Genomic DNA, 16,611 nt, shown 5'->3' on the forward strand with positions numbered 1-16,611 from the left:
GTTGAAATGTAAAATTCTCAAACTCCTCAGAATTCTTTCCTGGAATATGGTGGCATGGGAGAAATTGGTCGTTGGTCCTTCTCCTGACCTGCAGAAGCTCTCTTCCCAATCCTGTAATGCCTCACAAAGAGCCTTGTGCACACACACACTTGCACACCAAAGCCTGTATGTCCAAACTTCACTCAAACCCTGGCAAACAGTCACACCGAGGTGATATTTTAACATGAAGGGTATGTATCCCAAGAACACAAGTTGCCTTGGAGAATGGAGTTGAAGAAGACATCTACATAGTTACTGTTAGCAGGATAAAGTCCTCTTGGGATGGGAATTCAAGAGATTACAACTGTTTCCAGGGCATGTCTTTGATCTACAAGTTCCTAGCCCTGTTGTGAGAGGCAAAGAAGTCCTTTTTGCAAAGGCTCAGGGCTTCCCTAGTGGCTCAGATGGGAAAGAATCTGCCTGCCATGCAGAAAACCCAGGTTCCATCCCTGGATTGGGAAGATCCCCTGGAGAAGGGAATGGCTACCCACTCCTTCATTCTTGCCTGGAGAATCCCATGGACAGAGCAGTCTGGCAGGCTACAGTCCATAGGGTTGCAAAGAGTCAGACATGACATGTGACTTTCACACACACTAAAATGGTACCAGTGATACTTAATTTTCAAAACTATCATAAGAAGAAGCAGTTAATGAGAAGGGAAGTACTTAGAACATACAAATGCTATCAATGCTAAAATATATAAATGCTGTTGTAGCTATGATTCCTGTTATTACAATATGTTTGAAAAACCATTAGGTGCTACAGGAACACATGGAACATACTGGTAATGCTGACTCCTTTGGACTCTCTAAGACCTTGTCATTAATTAAAGCATCAAGGAGAATCTACACTTGTCATAGCTTGAACTATGAACTATGTTGAACTAACAATCTACACTTGTTATTCTGAAGAAGCTCTTCTGCTCTTAAGTACTTTAAAGTCCAGACTAGCAGTATAGGTAGCATCCCTGAGAAGTTTGAGTCTTGTATCCCATTTCTACTTTCTGACTCTAAGCTTTCTTTTCCTAAATGAAGCCTTCTCCCAGCTCAGCAAAAACTTCTAGCATGCTTTTACAATCTCAAATCACTAAGAGATGATTTAATAATCAAGATAAGTCATCTTGCCTGAAAATATTACAAGTACAGAAGGCTTGGCTGGCACTGCAAGCCCATCTGTCTTGCTGCTACCTCACTGCCCGTGGTCACCTCAGCAAATGAGAATAGAACTTGCTTCCTGGCCTTTTGCCTTTGCTTTCCATCTGTCTTCAGCGTGTATTTCCCTTTCAGCACTGCCCTATGTGTGCCTGAGACAACAGCAGCCCATGCTTATCTTCTGCCCAAAGAATTCTCAGACACTGTCACCTCACAGCTCCCTGGAAGACATTGAGAAAATACATTTTTATGACTATCAAGAAATCACAGAATCTTGGTGCTTGAAAAAGACCAAAATTTTTTTTTAATTTTTCCATTCAGAGAGGAATCTTGTTCTGTATCTATAAAAGATCCTTATTCAACTTTTACTCCTATCTGGATAGCACTGAAGATGGGGAATTCAGGCCTTCATAAGGCAGCCTACATCACTGTTAGGCACGCTGAGTATACAGAAAATTGTCTGCTTGTAATCTTTTAACTGCTCATATTGATGTATCATATCCAGGCACTGGGGTAGAGGCCCAAGATGCAATGGTGAGTAAGATCATCCTTGTCGTCAATGAACTCTTTTATGTTGAACCAAAATGCTAAATAATACAGTGGTTAAGTTGATAAGCTCTGGAGTCAAATTTCCCAATGGGGTGTCCTGGAGAAATCTGAGACCTGATGGTATTTTTAAAATAAAACTTCTTTCCTTAAGAACTAGGCCTGATTTTTCTCATATGTTTGTTCTAGTTACAATATGAATTAAGCCCCACTGCGCTTGGTCATAACACAACCTTCAGCACAGAATTACAGCTTCTTCATGAACTCCAGGACGCTGCCTTGTTATGCAAGCTATATATTATAATAGAAATCACACATAATGGACCTGACTTTTCATGCATGCTCTCTGGTTATTCATTTAATATGTTTTATGTCAAATATGAAATAGTACATAGTATGAGTAGTGAAGTAGGAATGGGTCTGGTGATAATAAAGGGTAAAGAGATCACTCTAGGAAAGGATCAAGATGGTGGAGTAGGAGGATATGGAGCTCATCTTCCCCCAACAAACACATCAAAAATATATCTACATATTTAACAACTCTCACAGAAAACTAGAGGCAGAAGATCTCTTATATAACCAAACCTGCAAGGAAGATCCCTATTTAACAGGGTATAATGGAGGGGAAAGGGGCATCAGAATGGGACCAAAGTCTCTGGGAGGAATCTATAAAGGGTGGAAGGTCCACACAAGTAACCCCTCACCCTGGGAGGCCCCCATGAGTGCTGGGAGGTCCACCAAGAAAGAAAGAGAGGGTGGAGGGGTCTGGCCTCCACTCATTAGGAGTGTGCATTGTTGGCCTGCTAACAATCAAGGTGGCGAGAGAACAGCACTTCTGGCTGCCTCCTCACTATACTTCCCTGTCCAAAACATGCACTGGATGAGGCTGCTGGTATGAATTGCACGTAGGCCCCAAATCTTTGAGAGGTGGGCCCTGGAAGAAAATTCAGTCCAGCTGTGCAAGACTGCCAAGAGGGCCCCCAAAAGGGCTGTGACAGGCACAGGGCAAAAAGGACACCCCACTGAACATCCAGGGCAGCTTTTGGACACCACATCATTACACTCCCTGTTAAGGGGATAACAGACAGCACAATCTGAGGAAAGATGTGGCTGGCATCCATTCCAAAAACAGCTCTGGCACCAAAAATATTGGACTTACACAGTCTACACAGGAACACTCCCATGTAAAATCACCCCTTTAAGGGCACAGGAGATAACAGTTTCTCATAAACTCATCGAATCAGAAAAAGCTAAATAAAAAAGCAGAGGAACTATTCCCGATTAAGAGTATAAGAGAAATCCCCTGAAAGAACAAAGAATGAAACAGACCTCACAGTTTACTAGTTCAAGATGGAGGTAATAAAAATGATAAAGGAATTAAGAAAGATTAGCACTGCAACAAAGAACTAGAAACTATGAAGAGGAATCAAACAAAATTGGACAATTCATTTGCCAAGATAAAAAGCAAGCTAAATACAATGAATAGCAGATTATATAATGCAGAAGAATGAATAACTGATCTAGGAGAGAGAATAATGGAATCCAATCAAACAGCATATAGACAGAAAAGAAGCAAATTATGAGAGCTATGGGGTAATATAAGGTGTGTTAACCTATGCATAATAGGGGATCCAGAAGGAAAAGAAAAAAGGAATTGAAAATGTATTTGAAGAAATTATGGCTGAAAACTTCCTAAAACTAAAAAGAAATAGATATCCACATACAAGAAGCATCAGTTCAGTTCAGTTCAGTCACTCAGTCGTGTCCGACTCTTTGAGACCCCATGAATCGCAGCATGCCAGGCCTCCCTGTCCATCACAAACTCCCGGAGTTTACTCAAACTCATGTCCATCGAGCCAGTAATGCTATCCAGCCATCTCATCCTCTGTCATCCCCTTCTCCTCCTGCCCCCAATCCCTCCCAGCATCAGGGTCTTTTCCAATGAGTCAACTCTTTGCATGAGGTGGCCCAAGTATTGGAATTTCAGCTTCAGCATCAGTCCTTCCAATGAACACCCAGGACTGATCTCCTTCAGGATGGACTGGTTGGATCACCTTGCAATCCAGGGGACTCTCAAGAGTCTTCTCCAACACCACAGTTCAAAAGCATCAATTTTTCAGTGCTCAGCTTTCTTCACAGTCCAACTCTCATCTATACATGACCACTGGAAAAACCATAGCCTTGACCAGATGGACCTTTGTTGGCCAAGTAACGTCTCTGCTTTTTAATATGCTGTCTAGGTTGGTCATAACTTTCCTTCCAAGGAGTAAGTGTCTTTTAATTTCATAACTGCAGTCACCATCTGCAGTGATTTTGGAGCCCAAAAAAATAAAGTCTGACACTGTTTCCACTGTCCCCACATCTATTTCCCATGAGGTGATGGGACCAGATGCCATGATCTTAGTTTTCTGAATGTTAAGCTTTAAGCCAACGTTTTCACTCTCCTCTTTCACTTTCATCAAGAGGCTTTTTAGTTCCTCTTCACTTTCTGCAATAAGGGTAGTGTCATCTGCCTATCTGAGGTGATTGATATTTCTCCAGGCAATCTTGATTCTAGCTTGTGCTTCCTCCAGCCCAGCGTTTCTCATAATGTACTCTGCATATAAGTTAAATAAGCAGGGTGACAATATACAGCCTTGACATACTCCTTTTCCTATTTGGAACCAGTCTGTTGTTCCATGTCCAGTTCTAACTGTTGCTTCCTAACCTGCATACAGGTTTCTCAAGAGGCAGGTCAGGTGGTCTGGTATTCCCATCTTCTTCAGAATTTGCCACAGTTTATCATGATCCACACAGTCAAAGGTTTTGGCATAGTCAATAAAATAGAAACAGATGTTTTTCTGGAACTCTCTTGCTTTTTCGATGATTAAGTAGATGCTGGCAATTTGATTTCTGGTTCCTCTGCCTTTTCTAAAACCAGCTTGAACATCTGGAAGTTCACGGTTCACGTATTGCTGCAGCCTGGCTTGGAGAATTTTGAGCACTACCTTACTAGCGTGTGAGATGAGCGCAATTATGTGGTAGTTTGAGCATTCTTTGGGATTGCCTTTCTTAGCGATTGGAATGAAAACTGACCTTTTCCAGTCCTGTGGCCACAAGAAGCATAGAGGATCCCAAACCAGACCCACACAAAGATATATCATGATTAAAAACAACAAAAGTTAAAGATAGAATTTTAAATGCTGCAAGAGAAAACAGAGTCAATAGTAAGGGAACCCCCATAAAGCCATCAGTTTATCTCTCTACATAAACTTTATAGGCCAGTAGGGAGAGGGACGATATATCCAAAACCCTGAAAGGAAAAACCTGCAACCTAGTATACTCTATCCAGCAAGATTATCATTTTACAATGCATGTATGTGTGTGTGTGTTCTGTTGTGTCCAACTCTTTGCAACCCCATGGACTGCAGCCCACCAGGAGCCTTTGTCCATGGGATTTCCCAGGGAATGATATCAGAGTGGGTTGCCACTTCCCACTCCAGGGGATCTTCCTGATCCAGGAATGGAACCCACGTCTTCTGCATCTCCACACAATGGAATATTCCTCAGTCATAAAAGAGAATAAAACATTGCCATTTGTAGCAACAAGGATGGACTTAGAGAATATAGGACCTAGACCAAGAGAATATAGTTAGGAGAATATAGTTAGAAAACTATAGTTAGAAATAAAGTCAGAATGAGAAAGACATACATGATATCAGTTATATGTGGAATCTAAAAAAATAATACAAATGAATGTATCTACAAAACAGAAACAAATTCAAAGACATAGAAAATAAATTTATGGTTACCAATGGGAAAGTGAGGTGAAAAGGGATAAATTAGGAGTATGGGATTAACAGATACAAACTACAATACATAACATAGATAAGCAAAGAGGACTTACTGTATAACACAGGGAAATATATCCAGTATTTTGTAATAACCTATAATGGAAAATAATCTGAAATATATATTTATAGAGATTATATATATATATAACTGATTAACTTTGATGCATACCTAAAAATAACAAAATAGTATAAGTCAACAATATTTCAATTTTTTTTTTTATAAAGGAGATTGTTCTAACAAAACAGACAACTGCCTTTAGGAAGTAAGAGAGGAAAGCTCCCCCAAAATCAACCCTTAGTAGAATATTATAGTCTCCTAATCCATTGGTTCCTCGAAGAGACTAATCAGATTCTACTATGCAATTCAAATGTATGTGTATTATATGTCTGAGTCACACTCTATACCTACTGAATCAGAATCTTTGAGTTGAGGGGAGCAAGTGTTGAAGGAAGGCATGTAAATTTTTTAAAAGTTTCCCCAAATTACTCATTCCAAATTCATCTTTTTTCACATCTGTTTCTTCTTGCTAGTTAAAAAAAGAATATACTTCTATGGAACTGAATAATTTAATAGTCACAATAATGTTAAGTCATGCTGTCAGAACCTTAGCTCCACAAGCTGTTAAGAAGAAACATTTTCCCTGGAAGTCTTGTTCTTTAGTAACCTGATGACTTTGTCCTTGATGTCACATGTAAATAGGTTATTTGTAAAGTGACTTCATAATGGGAATCTAAAGTTCTCATAATGGGGCCACTGCTCTCAAATCATCAATTGAGGCTTTGAGGATTTGCTATGAAACTTTCAACAGAAGGAACTCCCGTGGATGAATTACATTGTTCTTTATGGAAAAGATGCAAACTTTCTTTGTGGCTCTCATGGTTATTGGCTATTTCTCATGTAAGGATTTGTCAAAGAACCTCAGGGAGGGAGTAAACAATTGATCTTCTAAGGGCTAGTAACAAACCAATGATAATCATTTTCTAGATAAAGGAATTTCTGAAATTTTGACATTTCTGTTGTAGTTAAAAAATTCACCACCTTCAATAAAATAATTGATGGTGGTTGAATCCATTTTTTAATATCCCAAGAATTCAGCCATAGACAGATTTAGACTCAAGATATTTTAAGGGATGATCCTAAGAAGTATAATCAACATTTGACAGGTAATTGGCCTTCAACTTTATAATCAATTTCATCTCTCCTCCCTCTTCTTCCTAATACTTGCACGCCAGCCAGAAACCTCCACAAGCTTGCACTTTTTGTGTGCACACACACAAATGCCTTCTGCACAAGGCAGTGTCAGTTTCTCATGTGGCTTACTCTTTGAGCACAACCTAATTATACCAATGTCACCAATAAGGGAAGTCCATGATGGGAAACTGAAGCTGCTGGCAGGATGGCACAGATAGAGCGGGAGGCAAAGAGGAGCTTCAGTCTCAGCAGCTGAAAGAAGTCAAGGCTGTGAAGTAGGCATGAAGGATGAAGGTAACAGGAACCATTCAAAGTTTGGGTAAGCAGTTGCTGACACAGAGGTCAAACAAAGGAAGATGTTTCCTCGGAAGCAGACAGAGTTTGGAAAGAGTATATTCAGAAGGACAGAAAATGATTTTTTTTTAAATGGAGGCAGGTATGTAAGAGTTCTGTCAGCAGGTAGCCAGGATAACTATCAAGAATCAGACTTTTCTCTGAAATGGATCTAGCAATGTGTGAACTGCCCCGCAGTGGAGGATATGCTGAGTCCCAGGATTTAAGTCTCTCCTGCTTAAGGCCAGCATTAAAGCCAGGCATGGTGGTGCACTGTCAGGCATGAGGAGAGGAAGGGAGCAGTGTTCAGCAACCAGGCCTGACCAGACAAACCTTGCGTGAAGAAGCCACATAGTTTTCTGTGAGTTTCATGGTTATGAATTTACATGGGATTACTTAATGGGTGAATTAGCTGTTTACATCTCAGCACTACATTTCTTGATCCATTTTCTGAATATTTTTGTTTCAGATACTTTTGGTAACATCGGAGAGAAGGTAAGTTTGCCACTTCCTGCATAAGAATGATTTTTACAATCTTAAGCTTGTAGCATTTCTATTAGATTGAACCATATTAACCCATATGAAACTGCTAACATTTGACCATTGTTTATCTATAGAATGGCAGATCACTGGTTCAAGCAAAACATCTCTGTCAAAATAAATGCTGAGGAAAACCAGGACTCATCCCTGTCTCTTACTGCTTCTTCACCTTTTTATCGACCACGAGATATTAAAGCTCCTCATTTTAATTTTTTAAATATCTTTCTTCCTTCTAAGTGCTTCCCTGACAGCTCAGTTGGTAAAGAATCTGCCTGCAATGCAGGAGACCGCAGTTCGACTCCTGGGTCGGGAAGATCCTCTGGAGAAGGGATAGGCTACCCAACTCCACTATTCTTGGGGTTCCCTTGTGGCTCAGCTGATGAAGAATCTGCCTGCAATGTGGGAGACCTGGATTCGATCCCTGGGTTGTGAAGATCCCCTGGAGAAGGGAAAGGCTACCCACTCCAGTATTGTGGCCTGGAGAATTCCATGGACTGTATAGAGTTGCAAAGTTCCATGGACTGTATATAGGTTGCAAAGAGTCAGACACGACTGAGCAACTTTCACTTTTTCCTTCTAAAGTCATTGCTGATGCTTTTATTCCAGCCCTTCTCACTTTTTGCCCACATTATTGCAACAGCCGTCTAATGATCTCCTTGCACTTAGTTTGATCCAAGGGTTTTGGAAAACAGAGTTTTATTGGAACACAGGCATACTCATTTGTTTACATCTTGTCTCTAGCTGCTTTCAACAACAAAGCTGAGCAAGGAAGATGTAGCATGGCTTTTAATAGGAAAATATTTACCATCTCGAGCTTAATAGGAAAAGTTTGCCAATCCGTGCACTAATCTCCACAACCATATGAATGGGCCATCTAAAATGCAAATCTGATTAAGATGCCACCCTCCTTAAAGAAAGGCTCCTACTACACTTAGGGTAAACTTTTTGCATATCCTCCTTATCCTAGCCTCTTTCTCCCTAAAAGGAGAACTTCCTTTCTCTTACTTCAGATTCTAGCTAACTTTAACTATTTTGGGGTCCTTGCTATTCCAGTGTGTCTTTGTATTATAATTCCCTCTAATTAAATTATCCTTCTTTCTATACTTATATCTAACTTTAGAAATCCCTTTCATTTTTCAGGAACCCACTAAAGAATCAATTCTTTGGTAAATTTTTCCCAAACACACTATATGGGCTTAATCATTAAAAGAAGAGCTAAGAGACATAAACAGTGTTTCCCACAGTGATTTGAGTACTAGTGATGATTTTAGTGAATATCTAATGAGTATCTTGTATTACAATAATTAAAGCTTCTTTAATGTGTTAGAAAGAATATAATAACAACTTCAAATTCAAGACAGCACAGATATTCATACTTAGGACAAATCTAAGGTAAATAGTCAAGTTTAAAAAGGCAGCCAATTCAAGGAAACAAACAAAAAAAAAACTGCACTGAAGGAGTCATGAACAAAGTGACTGAAACTTGGGAACCATTACTGTAAGTAATGGGAGTGACAAGTTTTGTACACAGGGCAGTAGCCGGAAAAACTGGATATATGGATAGACTGTGATCTGAACCTATGGAATAGGGAATTGGGGCAGCTCATTCCTAATCTGCCCATTACAAAATTCTCATGAACTTTACAAGTCTCCCTGTTGCCTGCAGACAAATTGTTCTGTCACTCAAGTTCCTCTAAGACTAGCTTACTCCAACTCTGGTAATATTGAAGAAATTAAAATAAAATGGGGGAAATATTGGTAAAATTTGAAACTGATAACCTCTTCCCTCACTATTCCAGCTTCCAAATCTCCAAAAGACTGAACTATAGCCAGTGCCAGAGTGGGACCACTCAGGGTGTCCCAATCTAGGCACAAGAATTAATGGATGGTGGGTTTGGATGAACTAAAATAACTCCTGAGTCACCTGGACAGTGGTTGTAGTCAGTTATTCCCAGACAGTGGGTACAGTCATTATTGCTACTTCTCAGAACAATCTACTTCTCCATGAAGTTACAGATATAAGACAGTCAAAGACCAGGGCTGCATAGCCTCAGCTGCCTTTCAGAGTGAAAACTGCAAAGACTCTGACTGCTGAATTTAAGATAAGAAAGTTTTCATGTTTGAATTTTAAAAGAGGACATATTTTATTATTATCTCCTCTGTGTACAAAGTTAGACATCCAAGTACTTATAGTAGAAGCCATTAAGAGAACTTGTCGGGTACAGAGTTTGACCTATGAGTTTTGTTTTAGGACATTTCGTGCAGTTATTATCAAAAGAAGACTGTACAACAGAAACACAGATGCTCCATAAGAGTCAGCCCAATATGTGCCTCTAATAATGTTACATATTCTAACTCCTGCGTGTACTGCTTTGCTAAAATGTAAGTGAAAACACCAACCCCAAACAGAACCTTCTTTTGAAAATCTATCGTGTAGCTGACTGATAACACTTCTACATATTTTGGAAAATGTGTGTGAACTCCTTAAGATGTGATTCTCTAAACTAAAAACAATGCCATTGGAATTTCTGTTGTACTTATTGAACCCAAGGGGTGTGGGGTAACTGGGATTAACTGAGATTTTGAGTCCCACCTCCAACTCTAGCAAAGAACCCTCCCTTTATCAGCATTGAACATTAGGTTTCAATATAATTTTATGGGGAAAAGGTTTTGTTCCTAAAATGTTTGAAAACCATAGTTGTAAGACAAATCACTCTTTTCGAGATAACAAATCAACAAGTCTGAGGACTTTGGATTGAATCCTGCCCTTGTGGTTAAGTGATACTGAGAAATCTCATAACTGCTCCAAACCTTGAGCTCTTGTTTAAAATCTGAGATTGTATTTATGATATTTACTGCTTCACTTGCTAAATATCCTTTGACCACAGTGACCCTTCTTTCCTGATATTTTCAAATGTACAAAGCTCTTTCCTGCCTCAAGACCCTAGGACAAACTATCCTCTCCCATAAGAATTTTTTCCCCTTGATTTTCATAGAGCTAGTTCTCCCTCATCATTTAAGTCAGCCCAAGTATTTCTTTCTTACAGATGCCTTCCCTGACCATCCTACCTAACACAGATTTATCTCTGACATTTTCCATATTAATATGCTTCTGTCTATAATTCTTATAACACCCAGATTTTCTATTTATTTCCTAATTTTAAGCTCCATGAAGTCAGAAGGCAGGTTTTTTTATCTATTCATAGTACTTAGCACGGTGTCTAGCACCACATATGCACTGTAAGTATATACTTATTGAATGAATGAGTTCTTGAGGAGAATGAACATAATGGGTGTAAAAAGCATTTTTAAACTTAACCCTCTACAGGTTATTTTTTTTAAGTTTTATCACTTGTTGTTATTTGCTCAATCTCTCAGACTTGAGCATATGGTTAGGAGTGAAGACTGATCCTTATAGACTTGAATTGGAATTTCACCTCTTCTATTTAAACTATGATCTAGGACAGATAATTAACCTCAGTAATTACCTGAGAGGTTGGTCATGAGAATTAAAAGGCATAATGCATAAAGGGAGCCTAGCATAATGCCTGTCATACAGTAGGCCATTAGTGATCTTGTTATGTCGCTTCTAACTAGAGGACCAACCATCCCAGTTTGCCTGAGATGGACGGTTTTTCTGGGATGGAAAACTTTGAGTGCTAAAACAGGACAGTCTTGGACAGACCAAAATAGTCATCTTACCATCAACATGCTTTCATACCAACCCCTCGTTCTCCTACATTTCCAAACTCTTTTCTTCACTTAGACCATAAAAACTATATCACAGTCATCTTCAGCTAGTACAACAATATCTTTCAGACAATCTCAAACCTCATCTTACAGGCCTCCACAGTATTGGTCACAATAATTCCATGGAACACACTGAGACTCCTTAGAGGAAGAGAAACTGTATAGATGATTGCTATCTCTTCTCTCAAATTTATTACTAGCTCCTCACTTCCATCTTTTCTTCAAATTTACTATCTACCCACTTTCCTAGGATCTCAAGGTTTCAGGGAATTGAAAAATAACTTCTCAGTGCTAAGAGTTTACCCTTAGGGTTTTAGTTTAAAAGCAGGGTGAATATTAAATTTACTTTGTTAAAGTATACAACCCAGTCTTTAGTATAGTCACAGAGTTATGAAACCATCACAGCTATCTAAAGGTCAGAATAGTTTTCATCAAATATAAACCTTTATCCATTTTACCATTCCCTTCAGTATCTGGCAATCACTACTTTACTTTCTACCTTTATGTATTTACCTCTTCTAGACTATCAGTAAAAACAGAATCATGCAATATGTGACTTTTTGCTTGGAGAACTTAGGGACTAATTCAAAATATCACAGCTTGTGAGGGGAGAAGCTAAGAAACAATTCCAGGAATCTAACATACAGAGCCCTCAAGCTTAACTTTGAATTACTTTGATTAGAATCTTATACTTGACCAGAGTTTTAGAATATTTAAAAACAATCTTTCACACTTATCTGTTTCACGAATCTTTAATAAATGCTTAGTAAGTTCCAGACACTGTGTTAGGTGTAGGGAAAAAGTGGGGAACAATAAGATAACATTATTCTCAGACTATTACTATATGTAATACAGATATATAACTAAAAGGCTGCTATAGTTTAGAAAGTATTTCCCTAAACAGGGCACCTATGAAAGCCATATCAATACTGGATGGGAGGCAAGGATGAGATTATTCCCTTTTTATACATAATAAGAAAAGACTCCAAAGTTAATTCCCTTCCTCAAGTCAAATTGGAAGGATTTACAGAAGATGAACAATGTTTTTTCATTTCCTTTGTGGCTATTGTTATTTTTTTTTAAATGGACCACTTTTTCATGAAAAATGCAATAATAAAAGTCCATTGACTATAATTTATTGCAAAATGTAGTAACTGGCTTGCTGCTGTTACTACATTTCTGCTGAAGATGACATATTTTCACTTGTGTTTTCTGCACTACTGTATTTATCTTTTTCTTGACAATTATGCTCTTTGCCCCCCAAAATAAGAGTCCTCCCTATTTGTAGTTCATAGAGCCCTTTCACAAGGAGCCTCAAAGACCCTTTCTTGGTAGGTACCCATAATTATGGTCATTTTACAAATAAGTAATTCTGGTTCAGAATACTGAAAAGATTTTCCCATGGTTCTTCAGGGAGTCGCTGTTCTTCCCTCCCCCTACTTAAAATACAAGTTTATACACCTGCTAAAAGCTCTAATAATTCACCGTGATTTCCAAGCACAGCGGTTTCCAGAGTGAAGGGAGTGTTGAGAGGAGCGGCAAATCTCTGTAGCTGTGGGTTATTTGTAAGCTAAGAGTTTACACATCAAGACTTGTCTTCGCTTAAAATCCCTAAAACAGTACAACTAGAGGAGGAGAAATAAAGGTTGTATTTCATATGAATTGTCACTAAATACTTCTATCAATTTCTCTTAGAGCTTTGGAACTCACTCTTTCAGTTCAACATCTTGGAAAATGTCAGAAGTTCAAAAAATCTTGACTGTGAAGTGACTTTCCTTTGTTCGTCATAAGTGAACCCATTTGAATCAACCATCATCTTTCCTCCAAAAAGCAGAATTCATTACATTTTCTTATTAAAAAAAATCAATAAATCTTATGCGATGGAAAGTTCCTCTTTAACTCAAGATATATTTAATGAGACACACCAGAATTGTGTTTGTTTCTAGAAATACAGAACTGAGTAGGAAGTGACCTCTGCCTTTGAGTAACTCAGTCTGATAGGCTAATTGGACAATTCACTTATTCAGTAAATATTCTTTAAGAACTTATGAACTGAGAGAGTTGGCTACACTCTGGGTCCTTACTGGTAATCAAAATAAGTTTGTTCTTTGTGCAGTTTACAATCCAGGGAGGGAGCAAGAAAACAAGACTATAAAAATATAATACAATGTGAAAAGAGAAAAACAACCCATGACATCCAGGAGCTAACCTTGGCATTGCCATAGCACTCTTTGGTCCAAATGAAAACTGAAAAACAAGTGACCGTGATGTTCTCCTGTTTGGCAAACAACTTCGCAGAATATTAACATCCAACAAAGCTGGTCTGCAACCATGATGAATCAAGACAAAGACAGTACTACTCTATAATTAAGCCTAAACTCAGGCAAAACAAACATCATGCAAACTACCAAACATCCCCTATTTTAGGTTAATATGAGTGACTGTTGTTTCTTTACCAATTACAACTTTAGCCCATTCTTTCCTCCTTCTAAATAAGACTTTTTAAGATGCCAATCATAGAATTCTCACTTCCTGAGGGTATCCAATCCAGGGCAAAGCCATTAAAATTTCCCCAAATCAACCTAATAATCCCAAATCTAGGCAATAAATCCTTCCTAATATCCTTTTACTGATGTACCTTATGGCTTCCATTGTGTTCTCTCTCACAGAGATGAATAATATATCCAACCTGTCCAACTAAGGTGCTCCTCATGTGTAGTCTTGGGCAAATGCAAAACTTGAAAGTGGCAACAATACCATGCCTGTTGTTCAAACCCTCTTTCTTGCTTTTCTCTTCAGGGGCATAAGGAACATGAAATAGGTACTACTTGAACTCTTAAATTAAGGGGTATGGAATACTTTATTCATCTATTTATTCACTCATTGGCTTATATGCTAACTTGTTCCAAAAATAATTTAAGGAGGCTGATATTATTTGGTGGATTCAGAGGTATAGAGTAGGGGGCGGCTCCCTGATAACTGTCATATAAAGACAACACTCTGACCTAACAGGACACCTAGAGACAATGGAACCTAAGGTGGGATGAAAGTACCCCAATGACCCTGATGTTTAATAGGATACCCCTTCCCCAAAAGCCGAAGCTCCCTCTATCCTTTCCTCAACCATATTAATCACCTGCTGTCAGCTGATACCTGACTCCCTGTCCTTATAAGCATCTTCTTCGCTTTATTGGACACTCTTCATTCCCATCTCCATTTTCGATTCTTATTCACTACTGGTGGAAAGTCTGTTCTCAGGTTTTAGAAGAAAAATCCTCATTTTTTTTTCCTGTTAGTCTTCAAAAACATAAGAAGCTCTAAATCAATCTTCAAGTAAGTCTAAGTCAAGTTACTCTTAGCCAAACATAATGATTTTCAAGTGACTGCTCTCATAAGAGGCGTTTAAAAACATGTTGGGATTTGATTTTTGTTTGTCACAGTGACTGGAGTGGTACTAATAGCATTCAGTAGATAAGTACCCTTCAATGCATGACACAATAAAGAAGTAACCCATCCAAAATGCCAATAGCTGACCTCCCTGATGGTCCAGTGGTTAAGAATCCACTTGCCAATGCAGAGGACATGGGTTTAATCCCTGCTCCAGGAGGATTCCACATTCTGCGGGGCAGTGGAGCCCATGCACCACAACTACTGAACCAGCAAGCCCTAGAGCCCATATTCCACAACAAGAGAAGCCGCTGCAAGAGACGCCTGTGTACCGCAACTAGAGAGCAGACACGACTTGCCACAACTGGTGAAAGTGGTGAAGATCCAGCACGGCCATAAATAAATAAACAGAATTTTAAAATTCTAAAAACATCTGCTTTAACAACAAACAAACAAAAAACCCAAAATGCCAATGCTACTTCTACTGAGAAACATCTCACCCATAGAGGCAAAGTTATCTACTGCATCCAACCCTGCTGCTTCTTCCCATGCCCACACCAGGTATCAGTAATCAATGAGTACATGCCACTGAGCTGGCCATGGTTGCAAAATCTTTCTCAACATAGCAATCAAAGCATGTTGTGTACATCAGATTTGGCATGGAAAACAAAATCCATTTGTCATCCTGGCCCTTACCTTTTTAAGACAAAGGAAGCCTCATTGTTCTTGAGATGAAGTCTCCATGTGGCACCTGGGTCCTCTTCCATTTCCTTGCCTTGATCATCTATCTGTAACAGAGAAGAAAAAACCCGAAACATGTGATAAGCCCACTCTCAAGGTTCTGCCCCTCAGGTTAGACCTTTAAAGGTAGAACATTTTTCATTCATATAGAAATAAAAATTCGCAGAACAGAGACTACTTGTTACAAGTTTACAGGAATGTCATGACAGCTAGAAGCACAAATGATTCTGGCACCGAGAAGTTTGCAACAACTGATCACACTTCCTTCCCTTTTAATATAAAAGAAGCCTGAATTTTAACTCTGGATACACTAGCTCCATCATCTTCATGATTTGCTGGCTTTCCAAATAAAGTGGTCATTTCTTGTCCAAACATGTCATCTCTTGATTTATTGTTCTGTCATGCAGTGAACAATATGAGCTTGGACTTGGCAACATGACCATTCTCCCAGGTCTTCTAAGACAAGGGCACCATCAGTGATGTCAGCTCTGTGGCTGGGACTCTGCACCATCCCAACGGATCTGACTGAAGCATCTCAAGTTTTGCTCCTTATGCAGTGAGTGAGCTACACCCTCTAGTGGGGAAAACACACGTAGTATATTGAACTTCTTTGGAAGAATAACACCGAAAAGAAATCTCATCTCAGATACTGAATTTTTTTTTAAAAAAATGGGGTTGGGGGAGGTGGGAGCAAAGTAGGGGAGGTGGGGAGGATTTCCATGGCACTTGTACCTTAAAAATCCAGAAGGATCTCTGAATTCAGGCATGACTCCACCCAGTCTCACAAATTGTTGCCAGGTTTTTTCTGGTCTCCTTTTTTTGATCCATCCATGTTTTCCTTGATATTTTCTTCATTCTTAGGCTTTGACCACTTCACCCATTCCAGAGGTAAACCGTGGAAGCTCCAGAGTTACAATTTCAGTAGAAGAGAACCTTCCTTTCTTAAAACTTCTAGTAAAAGATTTGAAGCTTATACACTAGTTGGGATAAGATTGCTGAATCAGTCTTTAGGGCTACAAGTGTGCTTTAACTTTTATTGAAATAGAGTAAATTACAAGGCACTGCAGGAACCAGAGGTGAAGCAGACCTCCTGAATGGA

General features: G+C 39.0%; 2 protein-coding genes across 2 annotated transcripts in view; one reads left to right on the forward strand and one right to left on the reverse strand.

The window, feature by feature from the left end:
- Positions 1–16,611, reverse strand: part of LOC110144797 (serine protease inhibitor Kazal-type 10-like) — a 151,651-nt gene that overhangs the window by 129,050 nt on the left and 5,990 nt on the right. The window contains exon 2 of the mRNA XM_070465607.1: positions 15,468–15,559. Coding sequence (XP_070321708.1) covers positions 15,468–15,559 — 92 coding nt within the window. The remainder of the gene's footprint in view (positions 1–15,467; positions 15,560–16,611) is intronic.
- LOC139032430 (ovomucoid-like) lies at positions 6,297–13,218 on the forward strand. Its single transcript, XM_070459462.1, has 4 exons — positions 6,297–6,467; positions 7,564–7,589; positions 9,886–10,016; positions 13,080–13,218. The coding sequence occupies exons 1-4, from the start codon at positions 6,413–6,415 to the stop codon at positions 13,141–13,143; spliced, it is 276 nt and encodes a 91-aa protein (XP_070315563.1). The 5' UTR covers positions 6,297–6,412; the 3' UTR covers positions 13,144–13,218.

Source organism: Odocoileus virginianus, chromosome 3 (assembly GCF_023699985.2).
Source record: "Odocoileus virginianus isolate 20LAN1187 ecotype Illinois chromosome 3, Ovbor_1.2, whole genome shotgun sequence".
In the NCBI taxonomy this organism is placed as follows: Eukaryota; Metazoa; Chordata; class Mammalia; order Artiodactyla; family Cervidae; genus Odocoileus; species Odocoileus virginianus.

What these genes read in the sequence shown, in the direction of transcription:
- LOC139032430 (XM_070459462.1), top strand. Translation starts at nt 6,413, where the DNA reads ATGGAAAAGATGCAAACTTTCTTTGTGGCTCTCATGGTTATTGGCTAT. An exon ending in GGTTATTGGCTATTTCTCAT is followed by an intron (nt 6,468 to 7,563) that starts GTAAGGATTTGT and finishes TTTTTGTTTCAG; the next exon opens with ATACTTTTGGTAACATCGGA. An exon ending in GTGTACTGCTTTGCTAAAAT is followed by an intron (nt 10,017 to 13,079) that starts GTAAGTGAAAAC and finishes AATTTCTCTTAG; the next exon opens with AGCTTTGGAACTCACTCTTT.